This window comes from Dryobates pubescens, chromosome 27, assembly GCF_014839835.1.
Source record: "Dryobates pubescens isolate bDryPub1 chromosome 27, bDryPub1.pri, whole genome shotgun sequence".
NCBI lineage: Eukaryota > Metazoa > Chordata > Aves > Piciformes > Picidae > Dryobates > Dryobates pubescens.
Genome location: NC_071638.1, coordinates 6884306 through 6902667, shown reverse-complemented (window position 1 = coordinate 6902667; position 18362 = coordinate 6884306). Strand labels below are relative to the sequence as shown.

Here is an 18362-nt window from a genome sequence, read left to right as displayed (position 1 = left end):
CCCACTGATTTTTTTTACTGATAGTTTAAAGGCATTTATGACTGCAAGATGAAATGCAGAGCAAATGTATTCTAACACCACTGACAGTAAATTCACTTTAAAGATGTAGAGCTTATCCCTGTGGGAGAATACTATTTACTTTTAAAATACTGTAAGACAAAGTTGTAATGACCTGAAACTTTTAACAAAGTGCACTTCAGTGCTTGCTCTGGTGGAACAGCTACTGTATACATGTCGACAATAGAATTAGCCCTTTTAATTAGTCAAGTGCTAATGTTAAGTTCCTATTTATATATATTTATATCATATTTATATCATATTTATATTATATTTATATTTATATTTATATTTATATTTATATTTATATTTATATTTATATTTATATTTATATTTATATTTATATTTATATTTATATTTATATTTATACTGTGTCCAGTTCTGGGCCCCTCAGTTTAGGAAGGACATCGAGACACTTGAACGTGTCCAGAGAAGGGCAACAAGGCTGGGGAGAGGCCTTGAGCACAGCCCTGTGAGGAGAGGCTGAGGGAGCTGGGATGGTTTAGTCTGGAGAAGAGGAAGCTCAGGGGTGACCTCATTGCCCTCTACAACTACCTGAAAGGTGGTGGTAGCCAGGAAGGGGTTGGTCACTGTCCCTGGAGGTGTTCAAGAGGAGATTGGACGTGGCACTTGGTGCCATGGTCTAGTCATGAGGTCTGTGGAGACAGGTTGGACTTGATGATCCTCGAGGTCTCTTCCAACCTTAGTTATACTGTGATACTGTGATACTATTTGCTCTGGTGAAACTTGGTGTAATATAATGCACTTCTTTAGCTGATAATGAGATTACAATAGCTCAGAGTTATACAAATTGTTTCTGAAGTGTGCACAGCCCAAGAGATGGAAAGCATATGACGGAAGAATCACTGAAATGGATACACCGCACACACTCCGTGCCAGGGAGCTATTTGAACTCTACTTCAGCATTAGCATGAATGGCATCCCAAAAGAGGAGAGGATAGATGTGCTGTTAACACTCAGACGTACAGTGAAGGTATGTCTTATTTTTGTATTTATCTTTAGCTTAAGCTGTACTTCACAAAGATACAGTCAGTTAATTGTGTTGACACACAAGCGATGTTTCTTCTGACAGACAGGTGCCAGGATGATCAGCTGACAGCAGGAAAAAGCCAAGTGTACCACCTTGCATAAGAGGGGGATGTACATTTGAGATGCACTCTAAATTCATGCTCACTTTGTGATGTACACATTTTTCTTTGAACTGTGTTAAGATTTTAATTGCATGGGTTTAGACTGTTTTGTGCAGCAATACATAATATGATATTAGTACAAAGTTTCACTTAATTTTGATGAAAAACCTCATGAAAACCTTGGCACAGAGGTAAGTGGCTGTTGCTGTTTTTTTCCCCAGTTAATTGAAGTATCTCTATAGAACCTTATCAGTCTGTTGGTCTAGGTACCCATTTTTATGGGTGGCAAATACAGACTTCTTTTTTTACTTTTTATTTAGCCCTTGCTCCCTAGCCCCACTGCTGCTGCCAGTGCTCCCAGTGAATAGAAATCTGCTTGCTTTACTTTTAGTCCTTCATATTTGTTTTCTTTATCCGTGTACAAAAAGAATAATAGAAGTTTCAAAGTACTTCCAAGGTGATACTGTCAGATATCCAGCTAGAATAGAATGCTGCTTTCTGGTCTTGTCAAAATAAGAACCTTCTTGGCCTTAGTAGTACCAGAATTTGGGTACCAGCATTGGGAGCACTCCTGGTCCATGAACGTCTACCTGGACTTCAGCAAGGCCTTTGACACTGTTCCCCACAGCAAACTCCTGGCCAAGCTGTCAGCCCATGGCTTGGACAGCAGCACACTGCGATGGGTTAGGAACTGGCTGGAGGGCCGAGCCCAGAGAGTGGTGGTGAATGGTGCCACATCCAGCTGGATGCCAGTCACCAGTGGCGTTCCCCCAGGGATCAGTGCTGGGCCTCACCCTGTTCAATATTTTTATTGATGATCTGGATGAGGGGATTGAGTCAGTCATCAACAAATTTGCAGATGACACCAAGTTAGGAGCATATGTTGGTCAGTTAGAGGGTAGAAAGGCTCTGCAGAGGGACCTTGACCGACTAGACAGATGGGCAGAGTCCAATGGGATGGCATTTAACAAGTCCAAGTGCCAGGTGCTGCACTTTGGCCACAGCAACCCCATGCAGAGCTACAGGCTGGGGTCAGAGTGGCTGGAGAGCAGCCAGGCAGAGAGGGACCTGGGGGTACTGATTGACAGCTGCCTGAACATGAGCCAGCAGTGTGCCCAGGTGGCCTAGAGGGCCAATGGCATCCTGACCTGTATTAGGAATAGTGTGGCCAGCAGGAGCAGGGAAGTCATTGTGCCCCTGTACTCTGCATTGGTTAGGCCACTTGAGTCCTGTGTCCAGTTCTGGGCCTCTCAGTTTAAGAAGGACATCGAGACACTTGAACGTGTCCAGAGAAGGGTAACGAGGCTGGGGAGAGGCCTTGAGCACAAGCCCTATTAGGAGAGGCTGAGGGAGCTGGGATTGCTTAGCCTGGAGAAGAGGAGGCTCAGGGGTGACCTCATTGCCCTCTACAACTACCTGAAAGGTGGTGGTAGCCAGGAAGGGGTTGGTCTCTTCTCCCAGGCAACCAGCACCAGAACAAGAGGACACAGTCTCAAGCTGTGCCAGGGGAAGTTTAGACTGGAGGTGTGGAGAAAGTTCTTCACTGAGCGAGTCGTTCGTCATTGGAATGGGCTGCCCAGGGAGGTGGTGGAGTCACCATCCCTGGAGGTGTTCAAGAGGAGATTGGACGTGGCACTTGGTGCCATGGTCTAGTCATGAGGTCTGTGGTGACAGGTTGGACTCGATGATCCTCGAGGTCACTTCCAAAATTTGTGATACTGTGATACTGTGATAAAGTCCCCCATGCTTTTTGTGTGGTGGGGTTTGGGGCTTTTCTTGTTGTTGTTTGGTTTTCTTGGTAGGGGTGGATTTTTTTTTTGAAAGTGTAGTGGGGTTTTAACCCTCTGCTGTGTGTATGCATTGCAACTCCTTTCATATATCCAAAGGCAGCTTCTTAGGGAGATATTTCTTGGGGCTTATGGCAAATGAAGATTTTACATGTGTTGTGTGCCTCTGCTTAGCATTTTTAAATGCCTCCAAGTTACTAGTCACAGATTTAGTATATATCCACGTGACACTTAAAGAGGAGTCTCTTTGAGTATTCTCAAATTTGTAGTTCTTCACATTAGTTTTCTTGGAGGCTGTTCCTAAGACACTAAGAGGTTCTTCTATGATATGAATGATGATTGTCACAGAATTCATAGCTTACTTTCATATCGGTTTGTTTCCTTATTGTTGTGGAATTTGTTTTCCTTCCTATTTGTATTTTCTTTCAGGAACATGAATGTAAACTAACACAAGAAATAGTGGAATTAATTGACAGGGAAGTTGATCTTATGTCGAGAGAGGTGAAAGAATGCAACTTAGAAGGACTGAGAAGAAGAATTCGTACATTATTCCTTCAGTATGCTAAAAATCCAAAGTTTAACCCTGAAGTTGCTAGGATACTTAAGGTATTATTCCTATTTTGCAGTCTGACAGAGTGGCCATTGAAATAAGGGTGGTGGAGAAGGGGAATGGAAAACAATGAAAGCTTTTTTATTTTACATTTTGCTGTAGAACTGCTGTGGGAGTTCCTTCAGCAGTAAAATCTATCGAGCACACAGACTTCGCACCAATAATCTTATATAGTCATGTAGGAAGCACAGGGCATGGATGTGTATAAGAACCTGACAAGTGACTGGTAGCACTTGTGAGAACCCAGGAACTCTAAGTATGAAATAAAGCCCCTGAGAATTAGAAATTGTGGATCTTATAGGATGGTAAGAGTAAAATGTAATAGCAAATGGGGAACAACAGAGAGAGCAATTATCTTTTTTTCCACTGGACAAGGGACAGCATCCCATGCATCCACACTGCCTATGTCCAAATAATGTCTAATCAGCTTGCACCTAAGCAAGAGCTTTTACAACTTTATGTTATACAAACAGTTTCTACTTTGTCAGAAAAAAGAAATAGCTAGGAGGTGTAGTAAGTGCCAGGCACTTCTGAAGTTAATTGTTTTTATTTTCTGACTGCAGATTGCAATTAAAAATAAAATTCACTCTCATTTGTTGCTGCTTTAGGCAGTAGCATGTATTCTGCATCTGTCAGAGCAGGATTCTTCATACAGTGGTTGATGGTATCTCAGGAGTACAGAATCTGTCAGTAAGTTTTAGTCAGATTTATCATGGAATCATAGAATCAATAAGGTTGGAAAAGACCTCAGAGATCATCAAGTCCAACCTGTCACCCAGCACCTCATGACTACTAAACCATGGCACCAAGTGCCACGTCCAATCTCCCCATGAACACCTCCAGGGACAGTGACTCCACCGCCTCCCTGGGCAGCACATTCCAATGGCTAACAACACTTTCTGTGAAGTCTCAATCTGCACCAGGGGAGGTTTAGGCTGGATGTTAGGAAGAAATTCTTCATAGAGAGAGTGATTGCTCGTTGGAATGGGCTGCCCAGGGAGGTGGTGGACTCACCATCACTGGAGGTGTTTAGGAAGAGACTGGATGGGGTGCCATGGTTTAGTTGATTAGATAGTGTTGGATGATAAGTTGGACTCGATGATCTCAAAGGTCTCTTCCAACCTGGTTAATTCTATTCTATTCTATTCTATTCTATTCTATTCTAGTCTAGTCTAGTCTAGTCTAGTCTATTCTATTCTATTCCAGTCTATTCCCGTCTAGTCTAGTCTAGTCTAGTCTAGTCTGTTCTATATTTAAAAACAAATATTAGTAGCTTTTACATATTAGAATACTTCCATAAATATATATAAAAATATCTCCTGACAGAGTTAGTGACACACAAGTAATACAAAGATACTTTGGTGTAAATTAATTTGTTGTTTCATTATTTATGTTGTTTTTAGGTCCCACCAGATCCCCTAAAGCTTTATAAAACTGTTCATTTCTGTCAGAGTTGCAAAAATCACTTAATGTCTACTGAGTTTCCAGTTCCTGCTCGTTCCCGCACCATTGGCAGATGTCGTTTGTGCTACAAGCTTGGTAATGAGGCTCAGCAGCGAGACACATTTTTCAAGTACAAACTTCTTCTGGAAAATCTCAGAAAGTCTGAAGCTGATTACCAAGATGATGCTAAAATTGTTTTCTCAATTCAGGTACATTCTGAAAGAGCATTGCTCATAATAGAAAACAATGGGTTTGACAAGAATTTTTGCTTTATTTTGTGTATGTTGTTGACAGGTTGAAAAACAAGCTAAAAGCTACCAAAGCGTCTTCCTGTGGTATGGGATATTCTATATCATGAAGAAGCAGCACTGAAATTCTTGAAGTACAGCTGTACTTTCAAAGGTGGTTACAAACTATGCATTAAAAAATTGATTAGACAGTGCTGGGTGATAGGTTTGACTTGATAATCTCGAAGGTCTTTTCCAACCAGGTTAGTTCTATTCTAACACCTTCCTACTCCAGCCCTTTTCACAGCAATGAGCTATTGGTCTGTAATGTCTGAAGGCTGCATAAATCACCACTGCCTCTTGCATTGTCTTGCCCTTCTGCATATTCTCTAGTACAGTCCACAAACTATTTGCAGTAGCTTCAATGCAAGAAAAGGGAAGCCTGGGTTAGCTAGTCTGTTGACAAATCAAAGTCATCTTCTATGACTGCCCTATGGCTTGAAGATCCTAGCATCATCTGTACAGCAACAATAGTGGTTTTGTGACTAATATTTTTCAAGACATAATCAAAGAATCACAGAATATTAGGGGCTGGAAGGGACTTCAATAGATCAGCTAGTCAAACACCCCTGCCAGAGCAGGATCACCTATACCATGTCACACAGGAATGCATCCAGGCGGGTCTTGAATATCTCCAGAGAGGGAGACTCTACAACCCCCATGGGTAGCCTCTTCCAGGGTTCTGTCACCCTCACAGGGAAAATTTTTCCCCTCATGTTTCCATGGAACTTCCTATGCCTCTACTTCCACCCATTGCCCCTTGTCCTGTCACTGGGCATCACTGAGAAGAGCCTGGCTCCATCCTCTTGGCACTCACCCTTTACATACTATTAAACATGAATGAGGTCAGCCCTTAGTCTCCTCCTCTCCAAGCTACAGAATCCCAGCTCCCTCAGTCTCTCCTCACAAGAAGACGTTCCATTGCCTTCATCGTTTTTGTGACTCTGTGCTGGACTCTTTCAAGCAGTTCCCTGTCCTTCCTGAACAGAGTGTCCCAGAACTGGACACAATACTCCAGATGCAGCCTTACCAGGGCTGAGTAGCATTGGAAGAGACCTCTCTTGACCTATTGACCATGACCCTGCTAATCCACCCCAGAATGGCATTGGGCTTCTTGGCCACAAGAGCACATTGCTGGCTCATGGTCAACCTCCCATCCACTAGCACCCCCAGGTCCTTTTCCTCTTCACCGCTCTCCAGCAGGTCAGTCCCCAACCTACACTGGTACATGGGGTACATGGGGTTGTTCTTTCCCAGGTGCAAGACTCTACACTTGCCCTTGTTGAATTTCATTTAATTTCTCCCTGCCCAACTCTCCAGCATAAGTCTTTACTGAATGGCAGCACAGCCTTACAGTGTGTCAGCCACTTCACCCAGATTTGTGTCATCAGCAAACTTGCTGACTCTGCTGTCTCTTCCCTCATTCAGGTCATTGATGAATATATTGAATAGCACTGGTCCCAGAACTGACCCCTGAGGGACTCCATTAGATACAGGCCTCCAATTAGACTCCGTCGCATTGACTACGACTCTCTGACTTCTTTCCTTCAATCACTTCCCAATCCACCACACTACTTGATTATCCAGACCACACTAGTAAAACATTTTGAGCCCTGTTGTTTGGACTGTTTCAGTAGTACAACTGAATTATTTTATTTTATTGAAAGGCAAAAAAAAAGAGGAAAGAGCTGTGTCAGTAGCTTATAGTTGGAACTGTTGCTGTTCTGCATTTATTAGGAGTGGAATTCATTAAATAATCTAACCTTTAAAATCTCATAATCTGTATTTTTCTGCAATATTATGAAATAGCTAATGTTTCTTAATAATCTTTACTGGAACAACTCAGTTCACAGAATTGTTGCCTCTGTCGTCAGCATAATCTTTGAGTTGTGACTTTGTCAACAAAAGAATTCCAGTGTTTGCTGGGAAAGTTTTAAATCTGAGGTAATTTCCAAGTGTTATTGATTGAAAATATTAACCAGCTAAGATACAGATGAACTTTCTGAAATTTGGCAATCAAAATCTTTCCAGCATCAGCATTCTTGCAACAGTTTTTGAGTTGTATTTTTGATACCTCTGCAGCAACAGGCAAGCAAAATCCCACTGTTACCAAAACAAGCCATGCTAAGGTTTAGACAAAGTCAGCTGTCAAAAGGAAGTTTGAGATTCTTTAATTATAATGCCTTGTCAAGAGTCATTGAATGGTCTGGGTCGGAAGGGTTGGAAGGTCGTCTTGTCCAACCCCTTCTGCAGTAAGCAGGGGCATCCTCAACTATATGAGGTGGCTGCCCAGAGCCTTCTCGAGCCTCACTTTGAATACCTCCAGGGATGGGGCCACAAACACCTCCCTGGGCAACCTCTTCCGGTGTTCCACCACCCTCATAGTAAAGAACCTGATCCCAACATCCAGTCTAAATCTACTCTTTTCTACTTAGAAGCCATTGCCCCTTGTTCTATCACTACAGGCCTTTGTAAACAGTCTCTCTCCATCCTTCCTGTAGCCCCCTTCAGGTACTGGAAGGCTGCTATTAGGTCTCCCCAGAGCCTCCTCTTTTCCTGGCTGAACAACCTCAGCTCCCTCAGCCTGTCATTGTAGCAGGCATGTTCCAACCCTGTGATCAGTTCTGTGGCCCTCCTCTGGACCCTCTCCATCAGGTCCATGTCCTTCTTGTATTGAGGGCTCCAGACCTGGATGCAGTACTCCATGTGAGGTCTCACAAGAGCAGGGTAAAGTGGCAGAATCACATCTCTGGATCTGCTGGCAACACATCATTTGATGCAGCCCAGGATGTGATTTGCCTTCTGCTTAGGTTTAAAAGGCAAAAAGCTGTCGGTGAGACTTAGAATAGCTCCAGTAGCTTCTGCTGACTGTAGGTATTTTGTATCAAAATGAACTAGCCCAGCAAATAAGTACTTTAGGCTGCTGAAAGTTAAACCTTTCAGAAGGCTTAACTGTGCCATGCTTCTTAGAATCAATGGTGTGTAATATGGCTCTGGTTTTTCTTGATAAGCAACATCCTAATGGCAATGTTGTGTTCATTTGAAGTTACAAATACACTTAACCCCTTTACTGGTTCGCTGCCTACCCTTGTTACCCTGACTCATCTGCTGGGCTCCCAACCTGTCAGATGGCAGTACTTTCAGGCTGTTTCCATTTTGTGTCAGCACAGAACAAACTGAAATTAATTAACTGTGAAATTTCACAGCAGAAGGCACACCTAGCCTTAGAAAGTGCTGAAGTCTTTTAAATTAAACTTTCCCCCCAAAACTGAGAAGCTCTGAGACAGAACAAGCTTTTGCCTATTTTTCAGGAAGGAAAAACATAAACAAACTAAAAAATTATAATCCAAGAAGAAGGAAGAGTCAAAGTATAAATCACACAGACCTTTGTATGCCTCAGTATAAATTCTTGCAAGTTCTGATAACTTTTGAGATGTGTAGTTTAGCACAAAAATAGTACTTGCTAATCTGTCTGCTTGCAAATTTCTAGCTTCTGAGAAGAAGATACAGAAGTTCATAGTATCATAGTATCAGTCAGGGTTGGAAGGGACCACAAGGATCATCTAGTTCCAACCCCCCTGCCATGGGCAGAGACACCCCACACTAGATCAGGCTGGCCAGAGCCTCATCCAGCCTGGTCTTAACACCTCCAGGGATGGGGCCTCAACCACCTCCCTGGACAACCCATGCCAGGGCTTCAACATTCTCATGGTGAAGAACTTCCTCCTCACCTCCAGCCTGAATCTCCCCACCTCCAGCTTCATTCCATTCCCCCTAGTCCTGGCACTACCTGAGATCCTCAGAAGTCCCTCCCCAGCCTTCTTGTAGGCCCCCTTCAGATACTGGAAGGCCACAATTAGGTCTCTTGGGAGCCTTCTCTTCTCCAGACTGAACAGCCCCAACTCCTTCAGTCTGTCCTCATAGGAGAGGTGCTCCAGCCCTCTGATCATCCTTGCGCTTGGTCTTGTTGAAGCTCCTGAGGTTGGCTTGTGCCCACCTCTCCGGCCTGTCAAGGTCCCTCTGGATGGCATCCCTTCCCTCCAGCGTGTCTGCTGCACCTCACAGCTTGGTGTCATCAGCAAACTTGCTGAGGGTGCAAAAAGGAGGAAATATTGGGGAAAAAAACCCCAAAGCCTATTAGTGAAATGTGGTAAAGAAGGCCCTCCGAGAAGGTTTAAGACCAGGTTTAAAGAGCAGACCTATGTTCTTGGAATCAGTAGACCCAAGTTTATTACTGGTGGAAGTTATAAGCCCATCTCTTATCTTACATTTTCACTGGCAAGTACTTGCATGAGTTCCTGGATTTTGACAGCAAGATGGATGAAAATCCATAAGTCTGCTTTTCACTAAAGCACTGTGTTGGTGTAGTTTCCTTTATCCTTTGTCAAGAAATTAATCAGTAATATACAATCACCATTATGTAATTAATTAAGTGAAGATTTCTTTTAAGAGGAAGAAGTCTTCTTCAAAAGGCTCGGTTGGAGGAAACCCAGAAAGCCTGTTGGTTATAGGCTCCTGAAGATAAAAATCTAATAATTTTCCATGGCTAACACAGAGAAGAATTAATGGGGAGTGGCAAAAAACTTGCTAAAGTTCAGTGGTAACTGCTGTCCCAGTTTTATTTTTTTCTTTCATTTTAGGGGCTGTTTTTATCAAGATTTATCAAGTGGTTTCAGATGCCTAGTAATAAACAAATTAAGACTGGCATAAATTCACCTTGTACATAGGTTGGAAGTACATTTAAAGGCCTTTCTGTACTAGAGAACCTTTACAAACAGATCTTCTGTTATTTTTTCCTAACATTGTAGCATAGCTACTTGATCTTATAATCCTGTTTGGTAAAATGAGCAACAGTATCATAAGCATAATAAACTCTCTGTATGTGAGAGTGAGGGGAAAGAAGCAAAGCTGGCAGTGATTTGGGGTCTGTCACAGGTGGGAGTTTTTCTTGTCCTAATTTCCTGCATTTTCCAGGCCAGATTATTCTAATGCTATGATTTAGTAATGTAATAACTCATTTATTGAATAGTTTTAATTCTGAATCCAAGAATGAAATGGGGAAGTCCTCTCAGTAATGATGGAGATGGATTCTTGTTATTAACTAAAGCTGTCTGACCATGCTTAAGCTTTATAAGAGCAATTAAACAATCACGATGTGACTTGCCAGTGGCAGAGGCAATCAAAGTAAGAATCTAATATTTTAGAGATGATACCAAAAAATGCAGTTATTAACATGCTAGAGGAAGATGTGTATATCTAGCCATTCTTTAACCAAGGGATTCTATGACATATGTATAGAAAGTTTTTTTACTGAAAGCTTTCTTTGGATTCTGACATGGTTACAAGGCTTTTATTGTGGACTGAAGCATGCTTCTTCCTTCTTAACCATGTTTTCCATTTCAGCATCAAGATCTGCAGTACATGATTGAGACCATATGGGGTTGTCAGTCAGCTCTCAGTGCCTGCAGTGACCTGTATGATTTGGTCATGGTCAGATGGGATAAGCAGTATGAGTGGTCTCCATGGAACACTATTCTCCTCACAGAAGATGAAGCAGATGCACATCTTAAGCTGTGTAATCCTGAGAAGGTAAAATGTCATGAGGTTATTTTTGACAGCATTTATGCTATATGTTATAGCTGCATGTTGTGACTAATGCTGTTTAGCCAGATTTATACTCATCCATGTTTAAACTGCCCTGTTCTGAGTATTTAAATGATTGCACCTGCACTATTAAATAAAACTACCCAGAGGGCAGCTGACACATGCAAGTTAAATCTGTGTAGCTGAACTCTGTCTTGTCTTGATTCTCCCTCCCAAAATGCAAGAAGCTAAGTGGCCTCTTCCATGCTGCCTACTGAGAACAGTGCTGTGCCTATGCTTCTCCCTCAGCTGAGATCAGGCAAGAGCTTGTCTGGATGGAAAACATACTGAAGAGTAGCCATAGTTGTGTGCTTGTGGACATGCCCAGGCCTTGTTAGTTTCTGGTCTCATCAAATCACACTGAATGACACTGTCTGGAACTCAGTGAATTGTTTTAATGAAATTTATCTCAATTTATTTTCTTACATACATGTGATGTAAGTGTTCCTGACAATCTATAATCATAGTTTGCAATGAAGCAATAGCAATACAATAGTTATTCTAAGTTAAAAAAAAATATCAAGAATTTGCTAAAATTGTCCTTGAAACTGTGTGTTTTTACACCACTGCCCCCAAATTCCATATCTAAACATGGCAGTCTGGTATATGTCTCACTGTGCTGGGTATCATATGGTATGTTGTAGTTTGCTAAGGCACAGGAGCCTTAGAATCCCATGCACTATGTTTGTCCTGCAATTAGTAATGGATTATTAAGCCTTTCACCTCTAGGCTATTGATTTATAAGGGTAGTGATCCAGGGTTATTGTTGTATAGTGTCCTTCTGTTCAGGGTGTTTTTAATTCAATTTCTGACACAATATGGGTGCCTCACAAGTGCAACTTCAGCATTTACTCATTGCCCTGCTTTTTGGAACTGTGAAGAGTATGTGATAACTAAACTGACAGAGCAAATGAATTGTTGTCTTAAAGGTTTGCTTTGAGGCCAAAATATACCAGTCAGGGAATTCTAAAGGTAAAGGGAATTTGGCCATCCATGATACTTTGTGTGTGTGTGTGCCAAATGTGCGTCTTCAAGGAGACACATGTGTGTGTGAATGTTGGCTTTAAAGGCTAAAATCCATTTCAAGCTAGAAATACCCTCACTGATGGCTCTCTTCATTTTCAGTCAACAAGGCTGTTCAGGCAGTCAAGATCTAGCCATGCTTCCTTGTGTACATATATTTATGTTACCAGCATTATGGCAGGCCAAGATTCTGATTATGCACTTACCTGGTTTAACTTAATAAGCCTGGATGTCAAAGAGATAATTAGGTCCAGAGCTCTAGTGGAGAGGAGAGTTAGGCCAGAAGAGCAACAAGGGGGTTGGTCTCTTCTCCCAGGCAACCAGCGCCAGAACAAGAGGACACAGGCTCAAGCTGCACCAGGGGAAGTTTAGGCTGGAGGTGAGGAGAAATTTCTTCACAGAGAGAGTTGTTAGCCATTGGAATGTGCTGCCCAGGGAGGTGGTGGAGTCCCCATCCCTGGAGGTGTTCAAGAGGGGATTGGATGTGGCACTTGGTGCCATGGTTTAGTAGTCATGAGGTGCTGGGTGCCAGGGTGGACTTGATGATCTTTGAGGTCTCTTCCAACCTTGGTGATTCTGTGATTATGTGAAGTTTAACTTAGCTCTCACTGCAAAAATAGAAGTGGACCAGAGAGAAGGTACCTGTCTTTGCTGATCAATAAAAAGTGAAATAAAGAAAACAAAGCAAAGTTAGAATGTATTAAGTTGAATCATTATTTCTTATGCACTGGGGGGGGAAAAAGCCTATATAAGCACTTTCTTTAGTAGCAGTTATTCATAGAAGCAGCAGAGAGTTTTTTTCAGCTCAATATTCTGGTTATTTATTACATCATCTGAACTCATCAGTAGAAATTTAGGAAAAGGTCACCACTGAACTCAAAGGCTGACTTAAATGCTGTAAAATGCTTGCAGCCATGGTTATTTGTAAATAATCACTCTTATTCTTATCAAGGATATTTCCTGTAGACACCCCCTTGCAAATCTTGACATTTAAGCATTGCCTTTATTAATTTTCAAAAGTAAGTAAAAATAATAGAATCATAGAATCACCAAGGTTGGAAAAGACCCCAGAGATCATCAAGTCCAACCTGTCACCCAACACCTCACGACTTCAACCATGGCTTCAAGTGCTACGTCCAATCCCCTCTTGAACACCTCCAGGGATTGTGACTCCACCATCTCCCTGGGCAGCACATTCCAATGGCTAACAACTCTCTCAGTGAAGAGCTTTCTCCTCATATTGAGCCTAAACTTCCCCTGGTGCAGCTTGAGCTTGTGTCCTCTTGTTCTGGTGCTGGTTGCCTGGGAGAAGAGACTCCTCTGAGCTTCCTCTTCTCCAGGCTAAACAACCCTAGCTCCTTCAGCCTCTCCTTGTAGGGCTTGAGCTCAAGGTCTCTCCCCAGCCTTGTTGCCCTTCTCCGGACATGTTCAAGTGTCTCAATGTCCTTCTTAAACCGAGGGGCCCAGAACTGGACACAGGACTCAAGGCGCGGCCTAACCAGTGCAGAGTACAGGGGCATAATGACTTCCCTGCTCCTGCTGGCCACACTATTGCTGATGCAGGCCTTCTTGGCCACCTGGGCACACTGCAGGCTCATGTTCAGCCTACCACTGACCAGTACCCCTAGGTCCCTCTCTGCCTGGCTGCTCTCCAGCCACTCTGACCCAAGCCTGTAGCTCTGCATGGGATTGTTGTGGCCAATGTGCAGAACCCAGCACTTGGATGTGTCCAATCTCATGCCCTTGGACTCTGCCCATCTGTCCAGCCTGTCAAGATGCCTCTGCAGAGCTCTCCTGTGCTCTAACAGATCAACACCTGCTCCCAGCTCGGTGTCATCTGCACATTTGCTGATGACTGACTCAATCCCCTCATCCAGACCATCAATAATGATATTGAACAGGATGGGGCCCAGCACTGATCCCTGGGGGACACCACTAGTGACTGGCTGCCAGCTGGATGTGGCACCATTCACCACCACTCTCTGGGCTTGGCCCTCCAGCCAGTTCCTAACCCAGCACAGAGTGCTGCTGTCCAAGCCATGGGCTGACAGCTTGGCCAGGAGTTTGCTGTGGGGAACGGTGTCAAAGGCCTTGCTGAAGTCCAGGTGGACTACATCCACAAAATGTTCTTACTTGGAAAAAACCCAAAACCCAAAAAGCAAAGAGATAAGTTTTATCTTGAACAGATAAAAAAACGCCAGAAGATTTTTGTTCTTTTGTTAAAAGGTGACTACTACTTCACTGTGCTTCACAGTACTTTTCACTGTTGGGCCATAAGGTAGCAGTATAGAACTACAAAATACTTCATTATGAGTCATATATGAAAAAAATTATCTAGCTTAGTTTATTTAAGGATCACTTTTTATACTGTTTAAAATATGAAACAACATGTAGAGTGCTTGATATTTTAAAGGCATTTAATGAGATTTGGGTTGTTTTGGTTTTTCTTTTTCCCTTTCAGGCTTATGAAGCAACATTTATTGATGGCATAAAAAACAAGCATATCCAGGCAAAAACCTGCTTTGCTCAGTTTCCAGCGCTGGCATCATTTTTGCAGAGACGTGACGACGAGGCTAATGCAAATGGATTTTTAATAGCTACGCCCATTCCTCCTGTTACACAACCATAGGCAAAGTTAACTGCAGTTAAAGAAGTTGGCTGAATTATTGATTAATGCCATTTCCTTGGTGTTAAAAGAAATGTGCTCTTTCATCAATAAACTTCTCAGGGTAAAATAATTTGGTTTGCAGCCTCATTGTTTGAAAAGTGAAGTGTTGCTGATGAGCATTGTAAATCCTAACTTTTCGGAGCAATGGCTGTCATTCTGTGCATGCCTGTGTTGCTTGGAACATTCTATATGTAATGTAATGGTGGGGGGGTTGGAGCACATGCCCTGTGAGGAGAGGCTGAGGGAGCTGGGGTTGCTTAGCCTGGAGAAGAGGAGGCTCAGGGGAGACCTTATTGCTGTCTACAACTACCTGAAGGGAGGCTGTAGACAGGTGGGGGTTGGTCTCTTCTCCCAGGCAACCAGCACCAGAACAAGAGGACACAGTCTCAAGCTGTGCCAGGGGAGGTTTAGACTGGATGTTAGGAAGAAATTCTTCATAGAGAGAGTGATTGCCCATTGGAGTGGGCTGCCCAAGGAGGTATCACAGTATCTTGGAGTCGCCATCACTGGAGGTGTTTGGGAGGAGACTGGATGGGGTGCTTGGTGCCATGGTTTAGTTGTCTAGATGGTGTTGGATGATGGGTTGGACGTGATGCCAAGCTGTCAGCCCATGGCTTGGATGGGAGCACACTGAGATGGGTTAGGAACTGGCTGGAGGGCCGAGCCCAGAGAGTGGTAGTGAATGGTGCCACATCCAGCTGGCAGCCAGTCACCAGTGGTGTGCCCCAGGGATCAGTACTGGGCCCCTTGCTCTTTAACATCTTTATTGATGATCTGGATGAGGGCATCGAGTCCATCATCAGTAAATTTGCTGACGACACCAAGCTGGGGGCAGGAGTTGATCTGCTGGAGGGTAGAGAGGCTCTGCAGAGGGACCTCGACAGGCTGGGCAGATGGGCAGAGTCCAATGGCATGAGATTTAACACATCCAAGTGCCGGGTTCTGCACATTGGCCACAGCAACCCCATGCAGAGCTACAGGCTGGGGTCAGAGTGGCTGGAGAGCAGTCAGGCTGAGAGGGACCTGGGGGTGCTGGTCGACGGTAGACTGAACATGAGCCTGCAGTGTGCCCAGGCAGCTAAGAGGGCCAATGGCATCCTGGCCTGCATCAGGAACAGTGTGGCCAGCAGGAGCAGGGAGGTCATTCTGCCCCTGTACACTGCACTGGTTAGGCCGCACCTCGAGTACTGTGTCCAGTTCTGGGCCCCTCAGTTTAGGAAGGATGTTGACTTGCTGGAACGAGTCCAGAAAAGGGCAACAAAGTTGGTGAGGGGTTTGGAACATAAGCCCTACGAGGAGAGGCTGAGGGAGCTGGGGTTGCTTAGCCTGGAGAAGAGGAGACTGAGGGGAGACCTTATTACTCTCTACAACTACCTGAAGGGAAGTTGTAGACAGACGGATGTTGGTCTCTTCTCCCAGGCAAGCAGTACCAGAACAAGAGGACACAGTCTCAGGCTGCGACAGGGGAGATACAGGCTGGATGTTAGAAAAAAGTTCTATACAGAAAGAGTGATTGCACATTGGAATGGGCTGCCTGGGGAGGTGGTGGAGTCACCATCACTGGAGGTTTTTAGGAGAAGACTTGACGGGGTACTTGGTGCTGTGGGTTAGTTGCTTGGGCGGAGTTGGATTGGTTGATGGGTTGGACGCGATGATCTTGAAGGTCTCTTCCAACCTGGTTTATTCTATGTATTCTATGTATTCTATGTGATGATCTCAAAGGTCTCTTCCAACCTGGTCTATTCTATTCTATTCTATTCCATTCCATTCCATTCCATTCCATTCCATTCCATTCTATTCTATTCTATTCTATTCTATTCTATTCTATTCTATTCTATTCTATTCTATTCTATTCTATTCTATTCTATTCTATTCTATTCTATTCTATTCTTCCTGTGGGGAGAACGTAGCTAATTCTTTGTTAGAAAAATAATACTATAAGACTATAGTATTCTTATTAGAATAGTATTCTTATAGTATTTCATATTAGAAAAATAAGACTATACTAAACTTCTTTCTCTTTTCTTAGGCATATAAGGCAGAAAACCTCTCAAAAGCTAACCTCCTACAGAACAGCATCATTAATATGCCTTTCCAAATATAGCCACTTTGCAAACATTTGTGCAGAAGAATAACCTTTCTTTTTGTTGCTCATCTTGATGGTCATAGTGGAACTGCCAGCACGTAATTACTGTATACAACATCTTGAAATTACTGAAAATCAGGCTTATAATTTGAAACACATGATGCAGAATGCTTGGAATGTTTACTTTTTTGAGGAGCTCATGTTATTTAAAGTAGAAGTAAATTCTCTTCCCAAACTTTAGTTACGTTTATGTTTAATTATTGAGAAAATATGATGTATATTCAATACAGTCCTGCAGGAAGTTGCAAAGTTCTGGCTGAAACCTGTATTCCAGACATGCTTTTGACCCAAGACAGAGCCTTTTGTTCTGACAAATAAAGCTTTCTAGGAAAAGCAGTCACAGTTACAAACAGAAACAAGAGCATGCTGTTCCAGCAAATAGCTGGAAACTGGATTAAGTCGCTCAATGGAATATGAAACTGACTGATCTGTGCATTCTAACATCAGTGGAGCCTTTCTGTTGATTTCACTATTAAATTCAGGTTCTGAATTGTAGTTCAGAGCCAAGTGACATGAGCTTTCCAGGATCCGAGTCTTAAGATACGAGTGGCTGCTAAGACTGGGTTTCTTCAGGAGTGATAAAGGGGTTTTGGAAGACATTTAGGTGTTGAATGGCAGGAAGTAAAACATGAACCATATAAATAGTAACCTATCTCTTAATAAATTACCTTTGTGAAGTTACTTTTGAAGTTACCCTTCTTATTAAACAGCTATTTAAAAAAGAAAAAGGCACTTTATAAATCCAGAAGGGAGATTTAAATAAGCACTAAGGAAAGAGATGAAAAGCCACTAGTCTGCTGCTTTTGGTGTCATGTGTTGTTGGAGATTTTTGGAATCATGAAATCATTTGGGTTGATCATCAAGTCCAACTGTTAACCTAGCACTACCAAGTCTGTCACGAAACCATGTCCCTAAGCACCACATCTACGCCTTTCCAAAACCTCCAGGAATGGTGACTAAACCACTTCCCTATGCAGCCTGTTCTAATGCTTGACCATCCTTTCAGTGGAGAAATAATTCCTAATATCCAATCTAAACCTCCCCTGGCCCAGCTGGAGGCTATTTTCTCTCAACCTGTTGCTTGTTCATAGAATCATAGCATCATAGAATCAGTAAGGTTGGAAAAGACCTCAAAGATCATCAAGTCCAACCTGTCACCCAAGAGACTGACACCTGCCACACTACAACCTCCTTTCAGGTAGTTGTAGAGAGCAATAAGGTCTTCCCTGAGCTTCATTTTCTCCAGGTTAAACCACCCCAGTTCCCTCAGCAGCTCCTCATACAACCTGTTCTCTGGATCCTTCAACAGCTTTCCTGCTGTCCTTGGGACGTGCTGTAGCACTTCAGTGTCTTTCATTTTGTGACAGGCCCAAAACTGAACAGAGCATTTGAGGCTCAGCCTCACCAGCGCCAAGTGCAAGGAGACAATCACTTCCCTAGTCCTGCTGGCCACACTTTCTGACACAAGCCATGATGCTGGTAGCATTGAGAAATGCTGGGTTTGCCTCAGTTCTTTCCCAGATGTAGGTACTTGCTCCCAGGAAAAG

General features: G+C 43.2%; 1 protein-coding gene across 1 annotated transcript in view; it reads left to right on the top strand.

The window, feature by feature from the left end:
- IQUB (IQ motif and ubiquitin domain containing) overlaps positions 1-14630 on the top strand; it is a 29588-nt gene extending 14958 nt beyond the window's left edge. Inside the window, exons 8-12 of the mRNA XM_054173781.1 lie at positions 881-1051; positions 3425-3601; positions 5009-5257; positions 10739-10924; positions 14463-14630. Of these exons, the coding sequence (XP_054029756.1) occupies positions 881-1051; positions 3425-3601; positions 5009-5257; positions 10739-10924; positions 14463-14630 (951 nt within the window). The remainder of the gene's footprint in view (positions 1-880; positions 1052-3424; positions 3602-5008; positions 5258-10738; positions 10925-14462) is intronic.
- The last annotated feature ends 3732 nt before the right edge of the window (positions 14631-18362 follow it).